Source organism: Lithobates pipiens, unplaced genomic scaffold (genome assembly GCF_037356315.1).
Source record: "Lithobates pipiens isolate NorthernLeopardFrog02 unplaced genomic scaffold, aLitPip1_a1.2 Scaffold_8, whole genome shotgun sequence".
Lineage (NCBI taxonomy): Eukaryota > Metazoa > Chordata > Amphibia > Anura > Ranidae > Lithobates > Lithobates pipiens.
The window spans coordinates 171,378,077-171,404,106 of record NW_027507903.1 but is presented as its reverse complement, the minus strand read 5'-3'; the positions used below and the strand labels follow the sequence as shown (position 1 = coordinate 171,404,106).

At 44.0% G+C, this 26,030-nt stretch overlaps 1 protein-coding gene across 2 annotated transcripts in view; it reads right to left on the bottom strand.

The window, feature by feature from the left end:
* GSAP (gamma-secretase activating protein) overlaps positions 1-26,030 on the bottom strand; it is a 199,833-nt gene that overhangs the window by 109,468 nt on the left and 64,335 nt on the right. For both annotated transcript variants that reach the window (XM_077471205.1, XM_077471204.1), the window contains exons 7-11: positions 25,642-25,711; positions 24,956-25,005; positions 21,665-21,769; positions 10,290-10,349; positions 6,156-6,196 (exon numbers count right to left, since the gene is read on the bottom strand). In XM_077471205.1, the coding sequence (XP_077327331.1) occupies positions 6,156-6,196; positions 10,290-10,349; positions 21,665-21,769; positions 24,956-25,005; positions 25,642-25,711 (326 nt within the window). The remainder of the gene's footprint in view (positions 1-6,155; positions 6,197-10,289; positions 10,350-21,664; positions 21,770-24,955; positions 25,006-25,641; positions 25,712-26,030) is intronic.

Here is a 26,030-nt window from a genome sequence, read left to right as displayed (position 1 = left end):
TCCAGACGTAGATCTGTTTGCGTCCAGGTTCAACAGAAAACTGGACAAAATCATGTCAAGAACAAGAGATACACTTGCTCTGGGGTCAGATGCTCTGACAGTTCCCTGGGATCAGTACAATCTGATTTATGCCTTCCCCCTCCGTGCCCGCTTCTGTCGCAGTTCCTGGGAAGAGTCAAGAGGGAGACAAAATTGGTTCTTTTGGTAGCTCCGGCTTGGCCCAGGCGACCATGGTAAGCAGAGATCATGAAGTTGGCAGTAGGCAGGCCGTGGATCCTCCCTCTCCGGCCAGATCTGCTCTCACAGGGTCCAATTTACCATCCTGCTTTACACAGTCTGAATTTGACGGTTTGGCTGCTGAGACCCACATTCTGAGAGACCGTGGGCTTTTGGGGCCAGTCCTTTCTACTCTGGTTAATGCCAGAAAGCCGGTCTCCAGGTTTATTTACTACAAAATCTGGAGGGCATACGTTTCCTGGTGTGAACTCAGGGAATGGCATCCTAGAAAGTATGTCATTAGCAGGATCTTGGCCTTCCTCCAGTCAGGCCTAGAAATGAATTTGGCCGTAAGCACTATCAAGGTACAGATTTCGGCCTTGTCAGTGTTTTTTTCAGAAGCCACTTGCATCGCCTTCCCTGGTGCAGGCTTTCATCCAGGGGGCTATGCGGATAAGGCCGCCAGTCAAACCTCCGGTATGCCCATGGGATCTGAATTTGGTTCTCTCGGGTTTGCAGGGGCAACCTTTTGAACCTTTGCATCTGGCTTCATTAGTTCTTTTGACCAAAAAATTGGTTTTCTTGGTAGCCATATCCACGGCTAGAAGAGTGTCAGAACTAGTGGCTCTCTCCAGCAAAGAGCTGTATCTAATTGTTCATAAGGACCGGGTGGTCATGCGTCCCAACAGGTCCTTTCTACCTAAGGTGGTTTCGGGATTCCATTTGAATCAAGATGTAATCCTACCATCCTTTTTTCCGGACCCACAGTCCACAGAAGAAGAATCTTTGCACACTTTGGATGTGGTTAGGGCAATCAGTATCTATCTTCATGCAACTGCTCAGATAAGGAAAACGGATTGCTTATTTGTTTTGCCGGAAGGCCCGAGGAAGGGCCAGGTGGCATCAAAATCCACTCTCTCAAGGTGGATTAGACAGGTTATTTCTTAAGCCTATAGTGTTAAAGGGAAAATCCCTCCTTTTCAAGTGAAAGCGCACTCTACTAGGGCTGTAAGTGCTTCTTGGGCAGTGCATCACCAGGCCTCCCTGGCTCAGATCTGTAAGGCTGCAACTTGGTCATCAGTCCACATATTCACCAGATTCTATCAGGTGGATGTCAGAGGGCAAGAGGATATCGCCTTTGGGCGCAGTGTACTGCAGGCTGCAGTTTAGGTCCTCCGGTCCATGGCGGTCTATAATTATGATCTGTGTCTCCCTCCCCTCAATCTGAGCATTGCTTTGGGACATCCCACTATGTAATGAGGTCCTGTGTCCCGTGATGTATGGTCAAGAAAATAGGATTTTTATATACAGATTACCTGTAAAATCCTTTTCTTGAGTACATCACGGGACACAGGGCTCCCGCCCCTCTTGGGTTTTTACGTGGTTTCCTATTGCTTTTCTACAAAAAAAGTGAGGTGCCTCCCATATGGGAGGGGCTATATAGGGGAGGAATTCTCCTTAATTGGGGTTAACCAGTGTCCAATCACCAGAGGTGCCTATATAACCCACTATGTAATGAGCTCCTGTGTCCCGTGGTATACTCTCAAGAAGAGGATTTTACAGGTAAGCTGTATATAAAAATCCTATTTATTTTCTCTTTCGTTCATTGACGGACACAGCTTGATCTTGACCGTAGGGATGCCCCCAAAATGGAGAGGAATAGCAAAACATAACTTCACCGACAACCAGAGGAACGACTCAACGGAGGAATTGTCACCTGAAACGGCCGAACCAGAACTTGCGAACAACGCATGCATCAAAAGTGCATTTACAACAATATTGTAACTTAAAAAAAAGTATAAATTGCAACCTTACACAGCCAGCTGCAAAACTTGGCAACCAAAGCAAGCATTCGAAGATGCGCTTACGTCAACTTTGTAGAATTTTGTGAAAGTGTGAGCGGATGACCAAGTTGCCGCCTTACACACCTGGGAGACAGACGCTTGATGTCAGAAAGCCCAGGAGGTCCCAATTGCCCTGGTAGAATGGGCAGTGACAGGAAAGGGGGGCACCTGCCCCTTCAAGGCGTAGGCCTGGACCACGATCTGTCTGATCCACTGGGAAATGGTGGTCGACGAGACCACTAGACCTTTTTTCGGACCAGCCACCGAAACAGAGTCTGACTTCCGGAAGGGAGCCGTAGCAGACAGATACACCCTCAGAGCACAGACCATGTCCAGGGAACGTAGGGCAACTTCAATGCAGGAGTCCCTTCTACCGGAATCGTGGTTAATTTATTCAACCTGGAACCCGGGGGGGGGGGGGGGGCTGGTCAACGACTGGAGGAGCCGTCGATTTTTTAAGGAGGCTCTCCTCAAAAGGTGTAATGCACCGCCATTCTTCCGGGCTGCACCGCCCTGTTCTGAAGGTAAAAACTAGCCAGCACTGGAGGTAAAACTGCGCGGAGGCTACAAGAAAATGGCTGCCGGACGTTTTTGTATAGAAAACACCAAGAAAATGGCCACCAGACCTTTAGAAAAAGTCTGACAGCCATGCTCTGCATAGAAACTACAGGAAAATGGCAATGGCCGTCAGAAAATGGCACTAGCACATTCTGAGGTAAATTTTACACAGGCACCTCAGACACAGAGAAAAGGGGCAGAAAGACAACAAACAGAGCCAAACAGCCAGTGCAGCCCCCGGAGGACCCTCGGCCCAGGTACATACACTGCACCTCATGCCCCGCCATGCAGCAGCCCCCACAGGGGGAGGAGGGAAAAAAGGGATAGGGAGAGAGGAAAGGGAGAGTGAGAGACCCCCTAATCGACCTCCCAGGGAATGCCCAGCTGCTCTATCCTGCGAGGCAGGGAGAGCTGTCCATACCTGTGTGGTCGGAATAGCTGGACGCATTCCATCACAAACTCATCACCCGAGCAGTACAGGGTGGCTGCTGGCCAAGGCACACTGTGACACAGACAGCAGTAGCCCGGTCACGTGTGCCCTGGAGCATATAGAGCACCGGCCGCCCCTGGAGCATAAAGGGCATGTCGCGGCCGACCCAGTGCGTAGCTAGGGCCTGCTCACACTCAATGGCCAGGCTGGGGAGATTTCAAGGATCTATATTATCCAGCCTGATCAAAATCTTATGGAAAAAAATTAAAAATAAATAATTACCAGGACCAATGGTCCCTTCAGGGAGCTAGGTCCTTCTTCACTAGGCAGTAAAAAACAGAGCTGCAGGAAGCAGACTGAGGGGTTATAGCCAGAGGAACTGCCCCCTGGGCGGAACTATGCAGTCTTGCTATTTTTACATGTGTTACATGTTCTGCCTAGTCCTCTCCTGAAGGTGGCGTGATGACCCTACGATCAAGATTTAAAGAACTTCATAGGGCAATTTAAAGCCAGGTACACATTACGGTTTGTTTTCTGCATGAAAAAAAAAAAAACACCAAAATACTGACAGTACTACACTTCTCCCCAGCTGACGCTGAGCTGTTGTGTTCTGACAGGGATAGTCCCCCACCAGAACACTCTGATCAGCGCTCTGTCATAGGCTGCTGGTTTTCCAGCATGCACATCTGACAGACCGACAAACATACGGGCAGAATGTCGGCCGGTATTTTTTGTACCAGCAAATGTCTCCCGACATTCTGCCCGTGCGTACAAGGCTAAAGAGGAAAGTATTATTAACATAAGATGAACCCATTAATACCACAGTCACACAGTATGCTTAACCACTTTCAGACCGGACCAATATGCTGGTCAAAGACCAGACCACTTTTTGCGATTCGGCACTGCGTCGCTTTAACTGACAATTGCGCGGTCGTGCGACGTGGCTCCCAAACAAAATTGACGTCCTTTTTTTCCCCACAAATAGAGCTTTTTGGTGGTATTTGATCACCCCTGCGGTTTTTATTTTTTGCGCTATAAACAAAAATAGAGCGACAATTTTGAAAAAAAAACGCATTATTTTTTACTTTTTGTTATAATAAATATCCCCCAAAAATATATAAAAAAAACATTTTTTTCCCTCAGTTTAGGCCGATACATATTCTTCTACATATTTTTGGTAAAAAAAAAATAAAATAAAAAATCGCAATAAGCGATTGATTGGTTTGCGCAAAAGTTATAGCGTTTACAAAATAGGGATAGTTTTATAGCATTTTTATTATTTTTTTTTACTAGTAATGGCGGCGATCAGCGATTTTTATTGTGACTGCGACATTGTGGGGGACCCATCGGACATTTTTGGGACCATTGTCATTTATACAGTAATCACTGCTATACAAATGCAGTGATTCCTGTGTAAATGACACTGGCAGTGAAGGGGTTAACCAGTGGGTGGCAGTGTAGGGGTTAAGTGTTCCTAGGGGTGTGTTACTAACTGTGGGGGGGTTGGGCTTTCATTCAGGCCGCGTACACACGCGCGGACTGTTCGCCCAACTTTGTCCGCTGAACAGTGTTTGGGCGGACAGTCCGCTCGTGTGTGGGCTTTCAGCAGACAGTTTCAGCGGACAGTTGGACGGACAAGGTTTTTCGGAAATTCCGAAAAACTGTCCGCTGAAACCTTGTTTGAGCGAACAGTCCGCCCGTGTGTAGGCTTGTTCGTCAAACAAAGTTGCGCGCATGCTCAGAAAGGATTTTCACGCCGAAAGCTATAATGCAGTGTATAGGACGTCGTATTTTTCGTCCCGTCGTACGTGCCGTTCACGTCATCGCGCACGGTTTCAGCAAACTGTTCGTTCGTCGTGTGTGGGCATGTCCGTCCATGTTAATTTTGAGCGGACTGTTTGCCGAAACTGTTGGACGGACAAAGTTGGGCGAACAGTCCGCGCGTGTGTACGCGGCCTCAGTGAACACTGATCTCTGCTCCAATCACATGGAGCAGAGATCAGCGTCACTAGTTGCTAGGCAGAATGAAGAAATGCTGTTTACAACGGCATTTCTTCATTTGGCCGCTCCGTGAGACGATCGCGGGGATGCCCGCGGCGATCGAGTCCGCGGGTCCCGCGACCGGACTCACGGGGGTCCCGACCAGCACGGGAGCGCGCCGCCGCCGGCGCGCTCCCGATGGCAGGGCGGCAAATTTAGAGGGACGTACATGTACGCCCATTTGCCTGCCCGTGCCATTCTGTCGACGTACATCGTCGTGCGCTGGACAGCAAGTGGTTAAAGTTTGAATCTTTTTTAGGGGCATTATAAAAAATACTTTGTAAGCCAACTGTTTAATTCAAAGTGAAACGGACTCTGAATATATGTGCAACAAATAACTAAATCAATCCTTGGTTTGATCTTCTAAAATGATCTTTTGGTTAAAAATTACAAAAAACACACACCACACACACACACACACACACACACACTTTTTTCTCGATGCAGTGTGCTTTTTGTATATATTTTTTGTTCAGGTAAATTCATTTATTCCATCTTCTAAAGAAGCTTTGCTACCACAAGAAAATCCCTAGGTTTAGCTTTGCTGCCCTAAAGTAGTACATGACAAATGTGCCTTAAACACACTGCACAAAAAATTTAGGAGGTGTGAATATAGCTTAAGGTACCTTTCACACGGGCCATACGATCAGGTCTGCCTAGCAGTTTTTCAGGCATACCCGATTGGATAATCCATGCATCTCTATGGACAGAACTTGTGCCGTTTACACCCATCTCCAGGTTCAATCTGGTCTTTGACACACAAAAAATAAAACACACACACACACACACGGATCCATCTTCTTCCATTAAGCAAATTGGATTGAAGTTAGTCAGGAGTAAATGGAAGGCAGAGTTCAGTTACTCCTGGCCGCCTATAGAGCAAGAGGAGTGGACACGCATGTGTGATCCGACTGTTCTGCTCAGATGAGCAGGGAAACTGAGCCGATTCCCTGCTGATCAGAACAGAATCTACCAGAATTCACCCCGTGTGCTGCTTCCACTGATCATTTCACTGTAAACAGTTACAGGACTACAAAGACAACACAGATAACAAAAACATTACTTACCTCACGCCATCATCAAGACAGATTTCGAGAGCAACTTCTAGCTTCAGAAAAAAAAAATAAGACAGCTGTAAGTTTTTCAGTTCAGTTTAAATAGGCAGTATTAATGCATTGTTTCAATGAATGGCAATTGTCCCCATATGCTACCTGCTTTCAAAAAAAAAATATATATATATATATATATATATATATATATATAATAAATAAATAATAATGATGATTAAAACAGTCCAACATTACCCAAAGGCTGGAAATACCAGAACAGAAATTTACACTGAAGGTAAAGACCTATGTTGTTAATAGGTTTTGGGCTTGCATTGATCACATCAGTTTGAGATGCTTGGAGATCATTCATAATTCTTTGACAGGTGCATTTGAGCTGCATTTTAGCTGCTTTTATTGTAGTGGGTTTTGCATTTCTGTAGACTTGTACGAGAATGAAAATCTTTATGATGCAAACGAAAGCCCTTTGACACAGGCCCCTATGCATGCTGAAAACTGGGCCATACAACCATTACTGTGAGATTTTCCACTTTAGCAGCTTATATACATCCAAGAACAGAACCTTTTTTTTACTACGTGCAATTAACATTATTTGTGAAGAGATATTTTGTCTTTCCTTTACTAAAATAGGAACAACATGGTATAAAAACAAATGTAGACATAAAATATCAATACATTTTGCCTTTTTTTTTTTTTTTTTTTTTAATACAGAGACCATGGATTTAAGATGCCATAAATGTGGTTGTAAAAGCAACACATTTTATACATTAATGCATTCCCAGTAGATGTATTGCCCCCTCAACTCACTTAATACTTACCCAAGTTATTTATCAATCCAGGGCTTTGGCCAACTGCAGAAGCGCTAGTTCTCCCTTTGCATCAAAAAGGCACAGAAAAATCAGGTGAAGCCATTGGCTCCTGCCGTTGTCAATCAAATAATTTGAGGGAGGAGCAGGGTCAAGCTACACTGTGTGGGTGCATGGCTCGGGAGGAAGTCCGCATGTGCGCCACCATAAGAGGTTTCCCATGGTGGTGCACGGAAAGAGGAGGAGGAGCCAAAAACGCCAGAGGGATATCCCAGAAGAGGTTTGGGGCCACTCCATGCAATACTATTGAACAGAGCAGGTAAGCCGAACGGGTTAGTTATTTTAATTAAAAAAAAATATCTATCGATCTATCAGTATACTGCCTGGTAAAATAAACAGATGAAACAAAAAGGGAAAGAAAAAAAACCCACACACAAACCTTACCTAGGTTGAGCATAATGAATCCAGAAAGAAATGTGACCCTGCAGTGGCCTAACAAGCACCCTTGAATTCTAAACAGTAACTTTCAGAAAGCTTATATTTTCACATGGCTAGGCACATCCCCTCACTCATCAGCTGATGTGATATCACTGGAAAACACTCACCAGCACCGCATCATGCCAGGCAGCAGAGAAGGAACTGGCGTTCCCAAAACCCAGAAGTTCCAAGTTGCCATTTGCTTTGCATGCAAGGAAGCTAAAAAAGTAGTACTTGGCAATGAAGAGTGGCCACTGTGCACCTGCTGGTTCATTTTGCTTTCTGTACCGCAAGACAAATTGCTTTGTTTTTTTTCTCCAAATAACTATACTGTACAGATGTGGTATTTTGTGGTTCAGACATATCACCAGGTAATAGAATTTCCTTTGAAATATTATGTTCTCTAGATCAATTATATTTAACATAACATTGTTCATGATGATGTAATACATAAACGATTATCTACATCCAGTGGAGGCTGGTATTAAATATTGGGGGGGGGGCTAGCAAACTGTCATAGTCCCCATCAGTACCCCAACTCTTTAATGCCATGAACATCATCAGTATCCCCTCTACACTTCACTCTGGCATACCTCTCGCATCAGTTACTCCCCCCCCATAGACCTTATAAACCCCCACCCACCCGGCCCCACCACTCGACCTGCGCTGATCAGGCTGCACCGCCTTGGACCAGCTCTGTGCGATCTCCCCGGCTACCCCGGGCTTCAGTAGGCTCTTGGTGAATCTCAGGGAAGGTTCCATCACAGATCACCGAGGGCGGGATGTGGGGACAACTGACAGCATGCTGGGGGGGGAAGGCACTGACATATAGCAGGGGGTGGGAGGGAGCGAAGCATATGGGACTGAGCACTAGTTGGATGCTGCTGGGGGATGGGACAGTGATGGAGTGCAGGGCAGAGATGAGGTCAGTGGTGGCTGCATCTCCTCCTCAGCATCATGGAGGGCGTGCTTCTCCTCTCTCCTCCTCGGCCAATAGGATAGCTTCTCCTTTCAACCAATCGGGAAACGGGTCTCTGATTGGATCTCCCGCTTTCTGATTGAACAATATTCATTCACTATTGTCACACAACTGGGTGGGCTCAGTTCTCTGCTCCCAGAGCCCACCCTTTTTTGAAGCCTATTAGAGCCTCTGGCTCCAATCACGTGCTTCAAAAAAATAAAAAAAATAAACACCCACACACGTCACCTTATTGGAATCCATGCGTCCAGTGCCCCACATGTAGATTAGGGGCCCTGTCGCATGGATAGGGGGGCTGCCACCGGCTACATCTTTTGTAAACTTAATTACTTAACAGTTATAATGATCAAGCCCTAATCCTTTGTAGTTGTAAAGAATCTCTTTAACCACTTCCCACCCGGCCAATGTACATATATGGCCGGGTGGGAGCCGCCTCCTTCTGACTGGACGTTCCTGAACGTCCATCAGGAGGGGCAGCGGCGCGATCCCGAAGCGCTCGTGTCCCCCGGACACGGCGCGTCTCGGATCAGCAGGAGGGCTCTGTGATTGGCCCTCCTGATCACATGATGGCCGTGTCCAATCACGGCCGTCGTGTGTTGTAAACAAACAGCCGGTTGCTAGGCAATCGGCTCTCCTCTCCTCACACGGAAGTCATCGCTGAGGAGAGGAGAGCAGATCGCTGCAGCTGGCTGGTGATCAGTGAGTATGAGCTGTTTTTACAGCTTTTTACTCACTGATCACTAGTCTAGTGTAAACACACAGTGTAAAAACACATGTCACAACAATACACGTCCCCAAATAATAAAAACACATGTCCCCCACTAAAATCACATGTTCCAATGATTATCTGCACACATATGTACATGATCATTTGCGTACATATGTCCGTGATCACACAAACCAATTATTATACACTTAACGGAATTTGTTTTACCAAAAACATGTAGCAGAATACATTTTGGCTTAAATTTATGACAAAATTTGATTTTATTGGATTTCTTTTAAAATAGAAAAAAGAAAATATTGTTTTTTTTCCAAATTTCCGCTTTTTTTTTGCACTTATATCGCAAAAAATAAAAAACAGTCATGAATATATACCACCAAAATAAAGCTCTATTTGTGTGAATAAAATGATAAAAATTGTATTTGGGTACAGTGTAGCATGACCGCGCAATTGTCATTAAAAGTGAGAGAGCAATGAACGCTGAAAATTGGGCTGGGAAGGAAGGGGGCGAAAGTGCCCTGTATTGTAGTGGTTAAAACACTATTAAATACTAAAAACTATTGAATGTGAATGTTCTTGAAATAGCAATAATACAATATCAAATAATATCTTCCCAGGGTGTTTAAAGCCAGTATTGAAGTAGTAGCTTGGAAAATTAGAAAAACTCAACATGAGACACTTCAGCAAGTGATAAAAGGGTGTTTAAATGGAAACTTTTTTTCAGTTATTGTGCTATAACCACAGAATTTCAGCAACGCATTTGCCTAAAATGTGTAACGACATGGTAGTCAGGGTTAAAAAAAAAAAAAAAAAAAAAAAAAAAAAGCTGTCCTGGACTCCAGCCATGTCTGCACTCAGCTGATGTTTCCTTTAGCTGCCGGATGCTGCCGCTGCCCTTCACATGGGGAACCCTACAGCACATGTGTGAAGCTCCGCTCATCTCCTCTCTCAGCTGTGGCTCCTGGAATTGGGAACAGGTATTCTGTCCCCCCTCCCCCCCCCAAAAAGGTGCCTATTGTACTGGGGGGGGAACAAATGAGCGAAGTTCCACTTTTGGGTGGAATTCCAATTTAAGTACAGGGAGTATAAACCTGCAGTGAAAAAAAAAAAAAAAAAAAGAGAAATTCCTTGAAAAAATTAATACTTACAACATATTTAAAATTTTCATCTGGGTAAAACTGGACGCAGTGCAAAACGCTACTTGAACGCTGAAAACAAACAAACAACACTTATGACGGGTTATGCAACCTAAATTTATGCAACCCATTCCTATTTTTAAAAGATATGTTAACAGAATGTCAAAAGATAGATTGAAATAGAATAATGTTCAAAAGCTTTTTGAATCTTACCTTACCTGTAAAATAAAAATCCCAATGGACAACAGAATATGCCTGAGAATATAGCCGTTTACACAAGGTCACACCATTCCTCTCTAATTTTTGGTCATTAAACGCGGACATAAAAAAAAAAAAAATTGCTGCTCGCCATGCAAAAATGGATTCTATATTTTGTGTCTGAACAGTTCATAAATCATGTACAGTACTTCATTTTTGGGGATTTAAAGAACATATAAAGCAAAACCCTTTCAATGGTGTATTGGGAAAGAAGAAAATACATTTTAAGGTTTACATACTGTACACTTCAAGAGAATGTTAACTATTGTCCAGAGGCAGTTTACTTTAAAAAACAGTGAAAATTTACCAAAACACATATCAATGCACATTAAAATGCACGTGAAGGTGTATTAACATGCACGATACAAAGCCAAGCTGTAAATAATCTTGATACATCTGACAAAAACTAAGTGTGAATGGGACTTGGGTTGTAGTTGCGTTAGGGTAGAATGAACACAGCGAAACAGTTTCTTCAGTCACATTTGCAAATGTTCACGCTGTCCAATGGAATCCTAAGCATGCATTCATAAATTGGAATTGTACGGAAATTTGACATAGTTGAAACTCGATTAAACACAGCTACAAGTTTCTTTTGAAATATTTTTACCTCATTAAAACGCTAGTTAAGTGTATAAAAAAAAAAACTGCTAAATAGCTTCTAAAGTCACGCAAAACAGAAGACAGAGGGAAAAAAACTCTGCAACTAGGATGACATTCCACACAATTAGATCAAGAAGACAAAAGTATTTTTCAGTCACCATCACATATGGAGTTCTAGCATACAAGTGCAACTCATCTGATAAAGTCAAGAAGATGTGATAACATTGGTCTACCTGAATAGTAAAAAAGTTAAATACCTAAAGTTAAAATAATAAAACTTTTCTGCCGCCTCCCTCCGCTTCAACTTTTGGCACATTAATTTTTATTTTTATGCGGAGTGGACATCTGGTTTTGCCAGGTACCCACTTCCGCCTGGACCGCCTAGACGATCAGAGCGGGTGTTCACCACTTCCTCCCAGGCTCTTGGAACATGTCAAATGTCCCAAGAGGCTATGGGAACTATCACAAAATGCAACGCAACTTGCGTATGCACAGTGGGAGTCGCAGCTGGCTTCCCACAGTTAGCATGGCAGGACTGGGGACCTGAAGATCAGCGAAAAACCAGCCCGGGTGAGGACAGTGCTGGATCCAGGGGCAGGTAACGTTTCCTCTTATTAAAAGTCAACAGTTTCAGTATTTATAGCTGCCAACTTAATTTTTTGGTGGAGGGACTGAAGAAACTCTTTCAATAGTAACCATGTCACGCACCACTGATGTAAAAACGGTATCAGCACTGGGAATATCAGGGCTGCAACTAGGGATGCACTAATACCATCTTTTTTTTTCCTTACAATGAGTACGAGTACCAATAAAAATAAAAAATAAAAGAAGAAGTACTCTTTGATACCAATTACTGATACCTACCACAACTGTTTTGTTTTCCCTTCAGCTGTCAGCAATGGTACAAATCATTGAAGAGTCATTTACAAATTAAATTGATTTTTGTTTTTAATTTTGCGCTTTTTCCAATGTGAAATGTGTACATATATGATAATATATATGCGTAAAAATTATCACTAACAAAGCAAATAAAAAAAATTTAAAAAAAAGTTTTAAATTGTTGATCATTTATAAAATAGACATTGAAAAAAATAAATAAAAAAAAAAAAAAAAAAACCACAGCAAAATAATAATTAAATGGAGGAGAACAGGGAGTTAATTAAGGCCGATTAGAGTAAATTAAGGGTTAATAAGGGGTAAGAGGGGGGGCGTGGCCAGGAGCGGCATGTGAGCAGATGTGTCTCACAGAGCTCCCTGTAAGCATCCTGCAAAAAAAAAAAAAAAACCTTTCCCGACCGATCCAGTGATACAAACCGGCACTGGAAAACACAGAGCTCCCGAAACACTGCAGAAGGGAGAGAAGATGATGCCACAAGACAATCAAAATGGCAGCATAATGGTGCGAGGGTATCATTTTACCCCGATTTCTTGGCTGATATACAGAGGCGCAGAGCTAATTTTGGGGATGTGAGAAGGAGTCTGCAATGCCTGCGGGCCAACTATGCCATGTTATACCCTGCTAAACTTCGGGTGATAGCAGGGGGAAGGGCGCAATTCTTTGAATCAGCAGCGGAGGCCTCTGCGTGGCTTGACGCGAATGAACGCCTCTTTCGCCAAGCAGGAAGAAACGAGGAGGAGGCAGAATGAGCCCTATGTGAATATACTTAGCTGCGGCTTCTGAAAGGACTCTGGATTACAAATTCCCTGTAAAAGGGGTTTCAATACTATTGGCTGTCTTAACGCCACACGGTTACAGGGTCGGGAGACACGCACCCCAGTGTTAGCAGGAAATGAACAAAAAAAATTTCCTATGCGATTAGTACAACCATTGGAGTGCAAAATATGTTGCGAGACTTTGGTCACTGTATGCCTGTTGCAGCAAAGACCGGACTGGGTTTTTGTCCGCACCCATCAGTTACTATTAGTTCAGTTACTGAAGTTAATTTTTCGCTCCCATACTGAAGACTCCACTCCCACGGGGAGCAAGGTGATATCAATACAGCATTATGGACCACTGGCAGAGATACAAGCAACTGGACATGCCTGGCAAAGAGAACACTGGGCTGTCTCTATAAAGAATCACTCTGGGCAAGATAACATTCCAGTCCTGGTAAACTCCCATTTTACTGCAGACATGGAGGGCACTCAATGGGATCCCCGAGAAGGGGGCAGGAGATGGCCTCGGGATGACAAGAACTGGTTATGTATGCCACAATTTAATATGCTTTTAATGTGTAGGGGATGGGGAGACCCACTGTCTGATGGATTGGGATCGTGGGCAGCAGTGATGGCTCAACTACTATACGATACTCATTATGGTGATGTGACATGATGGCTTGCACCCCTATAGTCTCATGGAACGTGAGGGGCCTTGGTGATCCCCTCAAGCGTACCATGGTGTCCACATCTATTAGAAAACATCTACCAGCTATTCGTGTGTTACAGGAAACCCACCTAACACCAGACACATTGTCGTGGCTGGGGTTTGCCTGGGCAGGGTGGGCGCACCATTCCGCTCATACCTCATACTCAAGGGGGATGAGTGTATTGGTGCATCGTACCCTTGACTTTCAATTGGTTGACTCAAAAGTTGAGGAGGGAGGGGACATGTGTTTTTGTTGTGCAGAGTTTCACAGTTGACATTTATTCTTGCAGCAGTGTATACACCCCCACCGTTTAATCCTATAGTTCTACATGCCCTACTGACATTTCAACTGGCCAGTCCTGGGATTCCCTTATTGATAGTGGGAGATCTTAATGGCATTATAGACCCAACTGTAGATAGACTCCTTCCTCCGCCAGGGGGCCCCACTAAGATTAAACCAACCTTAGCAAAATTTATAGAGCAAGTAGGATGGACAGACTCCTGGAGAAATAGGAACCCAACAGAGATAATTCTCGTGCTTTTCCAAAACACACATGTCCCCATCTAGAATTGACCTGTCTGTGCTCGGCATCGGCAACCCAGTATGTAGAGAAGGTACAATGCCTCACTAGAAGCATTTCTGTTCATTCCCCTCCCCATTAGTACACCTGAAGGTCAGATCAGCATCTAACCTGCCGAGAGCCCCATGGAAGCTCAATGCCTTCTGGCTAAATCTTTTCCCTTCCCACACCAACATTGAGACAGACATTGCGGCTTACCGGCAGAGACACACAGACTATCCTGACTCGAATACCGCCTGGGATGCTTTCAAAACTTTCATGAGGGGACTTTTTATATCTGAGGTCAATTCCATTAAGCGCAATACGTCTGCTCAGAGGGAACAGGCTGATCAGTTGGTGAGACACCTGGAGGTGGAATACATTGCCAATTCAGGTGAGGGCACCCGGGAGGCGTGGATAGCTGCACAGGATGCAATCAATAGAATTAACGCCTCAAAAGCGGATAAAAAAAAAAAAAAAAGTTCTCAACAAAATGGCCTTTTATGAGGAAGGTGAATAGACGGGTAAACTCCTAGCCACGATAGTACACTCACATCAATCATCCCCATCTATTGGGGCACTATGCAATAAATTGGGAAGGTTGGTTAACACCCCTGACCTGGTTGTACAGGAATTGGTGGACTTCTACTCTGAGCTTTACAGATCTAAGCAGACACGTATTATAGAGGAGGTTCAGGATTTCCTACAGGGGATAGAGCTACCATGCTTAACAGAGTCCCAGGTGGAATTTCTTGAAATTGCCCCATTACAGTAGAGGAGATGCATATAGTCACCAACTCATTTCCAAACTCAAAGGCCCCAGGAGACGACGGCATCCCGATCGAGGTATATAAACAGTATGGGGATAATATTACCACAACTACTCCATACCCTAAACTCAGCTAGGGAGTCACAACATCTTCCAGACTATGAGACGAGCCAGCATTGTACTGCTTCTCAAACCAGGGAAAGACCCATTGGACCCTGGCTCATACAGTCCGATATTGCTCTTACAGAACTATATCAAAATCCTTGCCAAAGTGCTAGCCCTGAGACTTAATACAATGATATCATCCATTATCCAACCAGATCAATCTGGTTTCATACCGGGAAGATCCACGGCCATCAACCTCCGTTGATTATTCCTCAACATTCAGTCCTGCGCGGATAATACGGGTGACAGCTCATTGCTGTCACTTGATGCACACAAGGCGTTTGACAGCATAGAATGGCAGTATCTGTGGGAGACTCTTGAAAGATTTGTGTTTGGGCCTGGGTTCCTATCATGGGTACAACTTTTATATAACTCCCCTTCGGAGGTAATAAGAGGCAGGACAGGCGCTCTCCCCTTTCCCACTATACAGAGGGACCAGACGGGGCTTCCCCTTGTCCCCTCTACTTTTTGCCATAGAGCCTATGGCAGCCCTAGTGCGTTCTAACTTCCTAATAACTGGCTTCAAATATGGACAGATACATGAAAAGCTAATGCTATATGCCGACGATGCCATGCTGTTACCAGGGGACACGTTGGGGTCCCTGGGTGAGGCCATGTCTGTCATTAAAATATTCGGGTCGTTCGGGTCTAGCGATTATCAAAATCAAACATTATGATATTAGACTCGACAACTCCACAGGACCCCACACTACAAGACATCCCGGTGTCAACCAAATTTAAATACCTAGGGATATGGATCATTCTACTGCCCCATGAATATATAACGTTGAATCTTTCCCCATTATTAGGCAGGATTAGGGATAAAACTAAAATATGGGCCAAATTGAAAATGTCATTGATAGGCAGAATAAACCTTACTAAAATGATCTTTATGCCACAATTATTGTATATCCTACATAACACCCCATTGATAATACCACTAAAAATATTTAGAATCATCAACTCCTTATTTAGAGCCTTTATCTGGCTCAAAAAACCCCACAGGATTAGATTGGAACAGCTTCAGAAATCTAAAGAGGCAGGAGGACTGGCCCTTCCCAACCCATGGCTATATTATTTAGCCGCTCAACTGCAACATATTGCTCGAGCCATATCAAGCGGAACAGAGGTGGGAGGATCCCACAACTGCCCTCTTAAGACATACCACGTGCTTAGATAAGGTGGTCACGGCTCTAGAGGCCTTATCGTTTGCCAAGTCAAATAAGCTCTTCCCCCACATGTGTTTTATTCCAGATTTTCTAGATCAGAGCATATCAATTACAAGACGTAAAAGGCTTTACAGGATACAGTCCGATTTGGAACAACCAGTATTCGGTGGAGCTGCTTCTTTTGACTTGCGCGGAACATTGGAAACATTACGGGGTCACCCACTTAGCTCACATTTTTAATAGGGGTAGATTGCTCGCCTTTGCAGAGTTACAGGAAAAACATGGAGTACCCAAATCAATGTATTTTCATTACTTACAACTGAGGCACGCCGTCAAAACACAAGCAAGAAACAACCCATGGATACAATCCCCCACCCCAATCTTTCACTATATGATAGAAGTTTCCAGTTATAAAGGGCTTTATCTCCATATCATATGCATTGCTACTCACCACATTTTTGCCAGGATTCCCATCAAAGGCGACTACCTCCTGGGAGAGGGATGTAGGAACATTTGAGGATGATCAATGGGCAGAGGCCCTACAGGCAATACAAGGGTGTTTGCTTAACACGGCACAACGACTGTCACAATTGTATAGTGTAATGAGGGTACACCTAACGCCGGGCAGACTGCACAAGATGGGTATTGGGGAAAATGATCAATGCACCAGGGACCATGGAGATCTCATTCACTTATTGTGGCGATGCCCCAAGTTGCATCGCTATTGAAGGAGGGGTCATTGAAACTATAAATGATGTATTCATGGTAAAGGTTCCACAAGATCCAAAAGTGTGTATACTAGGCATTATGGACGATCTCCCAATTGAGGATAACCCTAGGAAGGCCATTGGTAGAGCCATTGTCAAAGCCTATAAACTTATCTTTACATTGGAAGGCAAGTGACCCTCCTAGGTTGCGGGAATGGATAGCTCAGATGGGAGCTACATTACACTTGGAAAAGTACATTTATCATCACAGGGGCTGCCCCCAAAGGAAAATTTGATTTATTGTCGGCTCCATGGCTGAATGCCCCAGTGTTATGCCCCCTGGAACTGGTTCTGGACAGATTGCTTCTCTAAAGCCGCGTACACACGTAGCCGTCTGTCCGACGTACTTAGTCTGGCGGACGTCCGCCAAACTGTCCGTCGGAATTTTCGAACGGGCTACTTGCCCACACACGGCACTTTTTCAGTGGACTAATACGGCATACTAAGGCCGCCGTACTAAGTCCGCCGTACTTTAGAAATGAACAGACTCGCCCACACATGCGGAGGAAAGTCCGCTCATTTCGAGCGCGTCTCCAGGTAGGCGGGGCCGCGAAGGAGACGTCGCTGGCCCCGCCGCCTGGTATGGACTTAAAGGGGTCCACAACAGACCCTTGTCCGAGCACACTACCCGGCCGGCCAGGAAAGGGGGCGAGCGAGCGCCCCCCCCCCTCCTGAGCCATACCAGGCTGCGTGCCCTCAACATGGGGGGTGCCTTGGGGAAGGGGGGGGCCGCGCGGCCCCCCCACCCCAAAGCACCTTGTCCCCATGTTGATGAGGACAAGGGCCTCTTCCCGACAACCCTGGCCGTTGGCTGTCGGGGTCTGCGGGTGGGGGGCTTATCGGAATCCGGGAGCCCCCTTTAATAAGGGGGCCCCCCACCCTATGTGAATGAGTATGGGGTACAATGTACCCCTACCCATTCACCTGTAAAATAAAAGTACAAAAAAAAAAAAAAAAAAAAAAAACAACACACGAGATAAAATACTTTATTGCACAGCTCCGGGGGGTCTTCCGTCTTCAGGGGTCTTCTCGCCGGACTCCTCCGCTATCTTCTTGTAGCTCTTTTGCTAGCGGAGGAGTCCGGCTTTCTTCCTCGCCGCCGGCCTCTTCTCCCGACTTCGGGGGTCTTGTCCCCCTCTTCGGTTCTTCTGCCGGGCCACCGCGCCTTCTTATAGCTCTTTTACAGGCGGTTGCCCCGTCTTCTGTCGCCGCTGCCGCCTTCCGTTCTTCTTCTTCTCCTTCTCCTGGAGATGTTGACTCGACGCTCTCTCCGGCCACAATGCCAGGGACGCGCTGCGTGGCCACTTATATAGGGACAAGGGGCGGTGTCACATGGCTTTATGTCACATGGGTTGGTGTCACATGGTGACCCCGCCCCCTTACGATGTCACAGTCCCCATGTGACATCAACCCATGTGACCAACCCATGTGACATAAAGCCATGTGACACCGCCCCTTGTCCCTATATAAGTGGCAACGCAGCGCCTACCTGGAGACCCGCTCGAAATGAGCGGACTTTTCTCCGGGTGGGAAAAGTCCGCTCATTTCAAAAGTACGGCGGACTTGCATACACACGGCCGGATTGTCCGCCGAAATGCGAGTACGGCGTGCAAATTTTTGTGCAAACCGAAATTCTAAGTCCGCCGTACTGTCGGGTCAAAAAAGTATGCCGGAGGCTACACACGGGGGATTGTTTGGCGGACTTGAGTTTGCCGGACTTTTCCACCGGATTGTTTGATCGTGTGTACGCGGCATAAGAAATGAGCTGACGAGTCAGAACAGAGGGTATAAGTGTATAAAAACACAGTAAGGTAAAGGAATACCTGGGTGCAAAAGTGTTGAGGCCTAATGGGCCATATAACCTCCATAAGATGGAATGCTGTACGTAAGGGAAATAATCTCATTTATACAATAAGGGTACATTGGAATGACAAGTGTGCCGTTTCTTTTCCCCCTTTTGTTTTATGTTCTGTTTCTTGTATGAACATGTATGTTACCTTGATTTTTACCAATAAAAATCCTTTTTTGAGAAAAAAATAAAAGGGTAAAAACAGAGGAACATTTGTTCATCCCTTTGATCTGCAGATGAAGAAACAGAAAGATACAAAAAGAAAACAATTTCTTTTTATTTTAGTGTTTCAGCAAACATTGCCAGCAGCTTTTTTTTTTTCTCACAGCTCCAATTACCAGACTTCAATACTTGGGCTCTCAACAGGGGAGACCCACTGACAGCTCAAAGAACGAGCCTGAAAGTATCGGTTTCAGGTATAGGATATTAGTATCCGTGCAACCCTAGATGCAACAAAGGGCAATGATCAGGGCAATGTGTGGTTATGGATTCAGAATTGCAAGTCTTCTACTGAACTATATATGAAAAATCCCCCTAGCCTCTTCTACTCTTTCTGGAATGCTTATACATGTGGTGTCTAGGGCTAGGCACATGCTAACTGCTTTAAGATGTTCAGCATTTTGGTATGGTCACACTTCAAATCAGTGAGCTCAATGCTTGACCAAAAGTATATGCCTTCTGCATCTGTTATGTTGCAGTTACACTGCTGAAATTCAGCACCTGCCTTTAACTTGGTACTCAGCTCTTACTATTCTCTGTCTGCCACTAGCCCTGATATTTTGCTTAATCCTTTCCTTCAGTGATAATCGGTCTAAGCTTCTGTCACTGCTGCGCCCTGCCCTCTCTGCCACCACTGTGAGCTGGACGGGGGGGGAGGCAGACTCTGTGCACAAGCGTTTGTGTTGGGTGAGGGAAATCTATACTGAGGAGTCTCTGCTAAGGAATGGAGGAGGGATCTGTACTAAGGAGTCATGCCTGGGAGGGGGCAGCTGGTCTGTATTAAGGGTCAGTGCTATGCTGGATTTGGATGTCTGTACTGAGGTGTATACCAAGGTCTGCGCTGGGGGGGGGGCAGTGTCTATGCTGAAGGGTTTATGCTTGATATTGCAGTCTTGAGGGTGTCTGTGCTGGGGGTGGAGTTTAGTCTTTTATGGATCGTAAAAATCTATCCCATAATCCTACTTACCTAGGTGGATGCAGCATCAGTCTGGTGCTGCATCTGTCCCCCAGCATCTCTGCACTGAAGACCAAGCCATCGGCCACCTCCGATGGCTCAGTTCTCCCAGCTCCCCGAGCAGAGAGCTGCTGCGTGTCAATCAGCAGCTCTCCCTCTCTGCTCCTCCATGCTCACTGGAGTGCTAAACTGTGGAGGGGCTGGGAGCAGCTGTCTCAGCATCTCGCTGAGACGGCCATCAGTGCACTGAACTGTGTGATGCACTGAACTGTGTCATGTCAGCAGAGAGTGGACTTGAGACTGCCCTCTGCTGAAAAACTGGTCACAGGAGTGAAAAACGAATTGCACTTCTGTGACCCATAGGAGAAGCCCAGCCAAACTAGCTCAGGCTGGACGTCTCCTTTAACATTGTCATGGGATTATGTATCATCTTTATTCAAGGCATAGCACTTTCTTCAAATTCTTGGAAACCCCTCGATTTAGTCCACGATTGTGTGGATGATCATTATGGGATAGGTCCTACTTTATACACAAACACCAACTCCCTGAGATGAAGGAACTTTGCTTTAGGCAGATAAAATCTTTCCTGCAGAAAAAAAAAAAATCCTAGGTGACCCTGCAGTCAGGTGGATTTCTTTTGAAAAGCCGTGTAAGGTCTTTGATGAAAGGCCACATTTCCACAATCTATATGCTATTACATGAGACAACCCTAAAACTGTATTACATGAACCTTTTGCAAACAGATCTGAACAAGCCCTTTGAACTTTCTAAGTGATACAGTATGGTGGCTAAATATATCTAAATTAATAGAAGCAAACTATAAAATTAGCCTGAAGGCTATGTTTCCACTATTGTGTCCCTAAAGTCGCGCGATTTAGCCGCGACTTGAAGCAATGCCTGTGTATTTTGACAATTATGGGGTACGACTTTTCAGTCCCAAATCGCATGAAAAATCGCACTAGTGGAAACAAAAAAAAAGCTAAAATGTAAATGCAGGGATATTGCCAAAACGTTTGAGATTGCTCAAATCAAGGGCAACATGGTTCACATATGGTGGCTGTGCCCAAAGATTCTGAAGTCTTGGACTAGGGTTTATGCCCTTGTCTATACTATCATGAAAAAAAAAACCCTGAAGAAGCAAAGTTGGGGGTTTATCCCCGCACCGGCCAACCCCAAGGGATCAGGAATATTATTGTCTTCTATGGTCCTGGCTAGAATAGGAGCTAGCAAAAAAGTTGGCGATTACCTTAGGGAATAGGTTGTCCAGCATACGGAATTCACAGAACAAATTTGAACTTGTCTGGGACCTGTGGATTCATTACATCTCACCTCCATGACCTGCACAGCATTCCTTTTTATATCTAAAGTTGATTTTGTAAGCTTTAACAAAAAAAACAAAAACAAAAAAAAATATTGCAAAAGAAAAATCTTGGCCTGCCTAATAAATGTAAACTGGTCATCTTTGCAGTGCACAGTTTACCAAAGCGTTCCTGCCAAAAAGATGTATCAAAAGAAACATGTCTGTGCATATACTGTATATAAAGCAGTTAATATGACATTTGCCAATCATTGCAAGTGAAACTTATAGATGGGTGCATTTTAAATTACAATGATTCACTACTAGTGAATGTGTGATAAAAAGTAAAATTTACTGGTTTAAAAATATAAAGCCAATTACACATGCAGAGCTGGAACACACAACACAATATACCTTGGGAATAATATAAAAGAGCCTCTGGGCTGACATGTCCCATTGTGCCCACACAAAGTCTTCGGCTATTCTCTCCTTAGGGATCTGTCCAAGATTTTTGATGACCTGTAGCACAAAAGGAAAAAATAGTCCATAGTAAAACTACAAATGCAATGGGCAGTTACAGTATCTCACAAAAGTGAGTATACCGCTCACATTTTTGTAAATATATTTTATTATAATCTTTTCATGTGACAACACTAAAGAAATGACACTTTGCTGCAATGTAAATTAGTGAGTGTACAGCTTGTATAACAGTGTCAATTTGCTGTCCCCTCAAAATAACTTACACAGCCATTAATGTCTAAACCGCTGGCAACAAAAAACGAGTACACCCCAAGTGTAAATTTCCAAATTGGGCCCATGTAGCCATTTTCCCTCCCAGGTGTGTTAAATTTGGTGTTATTGCTCTCACTCTCTCATACCGGTCACTGGAAGTTCAACATGGCACCTCATGGCAAAGAACTCTGAGGATCTGAAAAAAAAGAATTGTTATGCCGCGTACACACGACCAGACTTTTCAACATCAAAAGTCTGACGGAATGATTCCGGCAGACTTTTCGATCGTGTGTGGGCTGCAGCGGACTTTTGATTTGCAAAAGTCTGACAGACTTTAGAAATGGAACATGTTTCAAATTTTTCCACCAGAACTCCGCCGGACCCAGTTCCTACCGAGAAATCCGCTCGTGTGTGTGCTAGTCCGATGGACAAAAACCGATGCGAAGGCAGCTATTGGCTACTGGCTATGAACTTCCTTATTCTAGTCTGGTCGTACGTCATCACATTCGAATCCGTCGGACTTTGTTGTGATTGTGTGTGGCCAAGTCCGTTCCTTCGGAAAGTCCGTCAGAACTCTGTCAGAACTCAGTCAGAACTCCGTCGAAAGTCTGTCGGACCCAAGTCTGGTCGTGTGTACGCGGCATTACTCTACATAAAGACGGCCTAGGCCATAAAGATTGCCAAGACCCTGAAACTGAGCTGCAGCATGGTGACCAAGATCATACAGCAGTTTAACAGGACAGGTTCGACAGGACAGGTTCCATTCAGGACAGGTCTCCACATGGTCGATCAAAGAAGTTGACTGCACTTGCTCAGTGTCATATCCAGAGGTTGTCTTTGGGAAATAGACATATGAGTGCTGCCAGCATTTCTGCAGAGGTTGAAGGGGGGTCAGCCTGTCAGTGCTCAGACCATACGCCGCACACTGCATCAAAATTGGTCTTCATGGCTGTCTTCCCAGAAGGAAGCCTCTTCTAAAGATGATGCACAAGAAAGCCCGCAAACAGTTTGCTGAAGACAAGCAGGACACTGATTACTGAAACCATGTCCTGTGGTCTGATGAGACTAAGATAAACGTATTTGGTTTAGATGGTGTCAAGCGTGTGTGTGGCCGAAACCAGGTGAGGAGTACAAAGACAAGCGTGTCTTGCCTAGGTGGTGGGAGTATCATGGTCTGGGGCCACATGAGTGCTGCCAGCACTGGGGAGCTACAGTTCATTTAGGGAACCATGAATGCCACCATGTACTGGTGACATATTGAGGCAGAGCATGAACCCCTCCCTTCAGAGGCTGGGCCACAGGGCAGTATTCCGACATAACGACTCCAAACACGCCTCCAAGACGACCACTGCCTTGCTAAATAAGTTAAGGGTAAAGGTGATGGACTGGCCAAGCGGGTCTCCAGACCTAAAGCCTACAGAGCATCCACAAAACTGAAGGTGGAGGAGCGCAAGGTCTCAAACATCCCCCAGCGCTGTGATGTCGTCATGGAGTGGAAGAGGACTCCAGTGGCAACCTGTGAAGATCTGGTGAACTCTATGCCCAAGAGGGTTAAGGCAGTGCTAGATAATAATAGTGGCCACACAAAATATTGATACATTGGGCCCAATTTGTACATTTTCACTTAGGGGTGTACTCATTTTTGTTGCCAGCAGTTTAGACATTAATGGCTGTGAGCTATTTTGAGGGGACAGCAAGCTTACACTGTTAAACAAGCTGTACATTCACTACTTAACATTGTAGCAAAATTTAATTTCTTCAGTGTTGTCCCATGCAAAGATATAAAAAGAATTAAAAAATAAAACCGTGAGGGGTGTACTTACTTTTGTGAGAGACTATATACATACATAAAAAGATAAAAGAAACCTTCTCAATGAAGGCATCACTTGTAACCATCACGGTTTAGTGCTATGATGTAGAAACAACTCTAGAGTGATCATCTGAGCAGCTTTTTTAATTGAAACTGGTAACATAACACTGACAATTTATCAACTGCCTAAAGTACAACAAAAAAGATAAATTTTCACCATTGTAACAACTGCAATCATAACTACTGGAACACAATAACTAATTTAAAAAGAGAACTAAACCTCCTATTGTTTTCAGCCAAGGAAGCTGCCATCATGGCCACTGTTTGATCTTCAACTGCAATGGTGCTGCACATATGATCAGTTATGGCACCAGCCATTGGATGTTTGGATGGTTGGATGCGAGTACAATCAATGTGACAGTTTAATTCCTGTAACAGTTTTTTTCTTAAATGGTTAAAATCAATGGGTGTAGTGCCACTTTAAGTGTGCATGTTTTTCAAAATTGCTATATTATATATATATATATATATATATATATATATATATATATATATATATATATATATATATATATATATCTCTAAAAGAGACACACAAACACCCATATTACTGGAGCTATATGAATTTTAAAGTGATTGTAAAAGGTAAATTAACTAAAATAAAAAAGTGGCCCGTGAACCTGCTCTCCTGGGGTTCCCCCGGCAGCTCCTCCCCACATCTGGTAACCCCCTCAGAGAAGCACTTCCCCAAGGGGGCTTCGTTGCAGGCAAGCTCCCAAGTCCAGCATTTGGCGTCCATAGAGGCCCCCGGCGCTCACATCATCGGAATTGACTGACAATAGCAGGAGCCAATGGCTGCGCTGCTATCAATCTAGCCAATAACCCCAGGCAGAGAGATAGCTCAAGTTTGAGGGTTCAGGTAAGTAAAACGGGGGCGGGGCTGGGGGGGGGGGTTCGGTCACTGACAGGCGTTTTTTCATCTTAATGCATAGGATGCAATTTAGATGAAAAAACATGAAGGTTTAGAATACCTTTAACGGTTAGACTTAAAAGTTATTACTTCTGATGTAACACTGCATAATTATGTGGTGACCACTGTAGCAATTATCACTTTCATAGCATACAATGCCGATTAAATATGTTACAAATTGCGTTCAACCTACCACTTTTTTATCTTCATTTTTATCAGTAGTTATATGAAACTTCTCAATATCTGCAAAGAAAAGATATGATTAACTTACGATTGCCAGCACAGGATTCCACCAAAACACCTATTTCCTGATTGAAAGGATTCTAAGAGCAAGACTTTCCTCAAAAAAAAATACAATTAAATAAAATTTAAAAAAAGACAGGAAAAAAAAAACTGGCTTATTTGGCAAAGACAAACTAAGGAACCTACTTACAAACAATTCCACAAATTTGAGATCTTGCACGGATCGTCTAAATCAGAGTTTTATATATCTTTTACTATCTGGAAAAACTAAACAAAGAATCCAGTTCATATCTATGAACAAGTTATCCACTGTAGTTCAGGAGACTACTGAAATTTTAGATCGGTTCCTAGTTTTCTCAGCACAAAAAAAATAATCCATCCCATTTGACGCCATACACAGGACAATTCACTTTTCTATAATGTGTTTTCTCTTCCTGGGCCTTGTTATTCACAACATAACCACCAAGCCACATTACTACTACTTATAAAATAACAGGGCCAGTGTCCCAATCACTGTCACTAAAGAGTTAAACGGATGATAAAAAGCCCCAATCTTACCTTCAGGTAAAATATATAAAAAATATAATTTATTTGATAATTAAAAAAAAAAAAAAAAAAACAAACACAAATACTCACATTTTTCTTCGGAAAATAGTAACAAGTGACTTTCCGAGGATGAATGTTTATCACTTCCAGGATATAAAAACTAGAAGAAGAAGAAAAATAAAACATTTTTATAAAAAAATAAAATATATATATAATAATAATAATAATAATAATATATATACACATATATATACACACACACATATATATATATACATACACATACACACACACACACACATACATACATACATACATACACACACACACACACACAAATATAGAACCATTCAAAACAGTGCAAGATACAATGTGTGTTCTTATAATTTTGCTACAACTTCACTGTAATTTACAGGCTTTTCTGTTAGAACAGTTTAATATCTTACAGAAAACGGTTGCTCATTAATGTACCGTATATA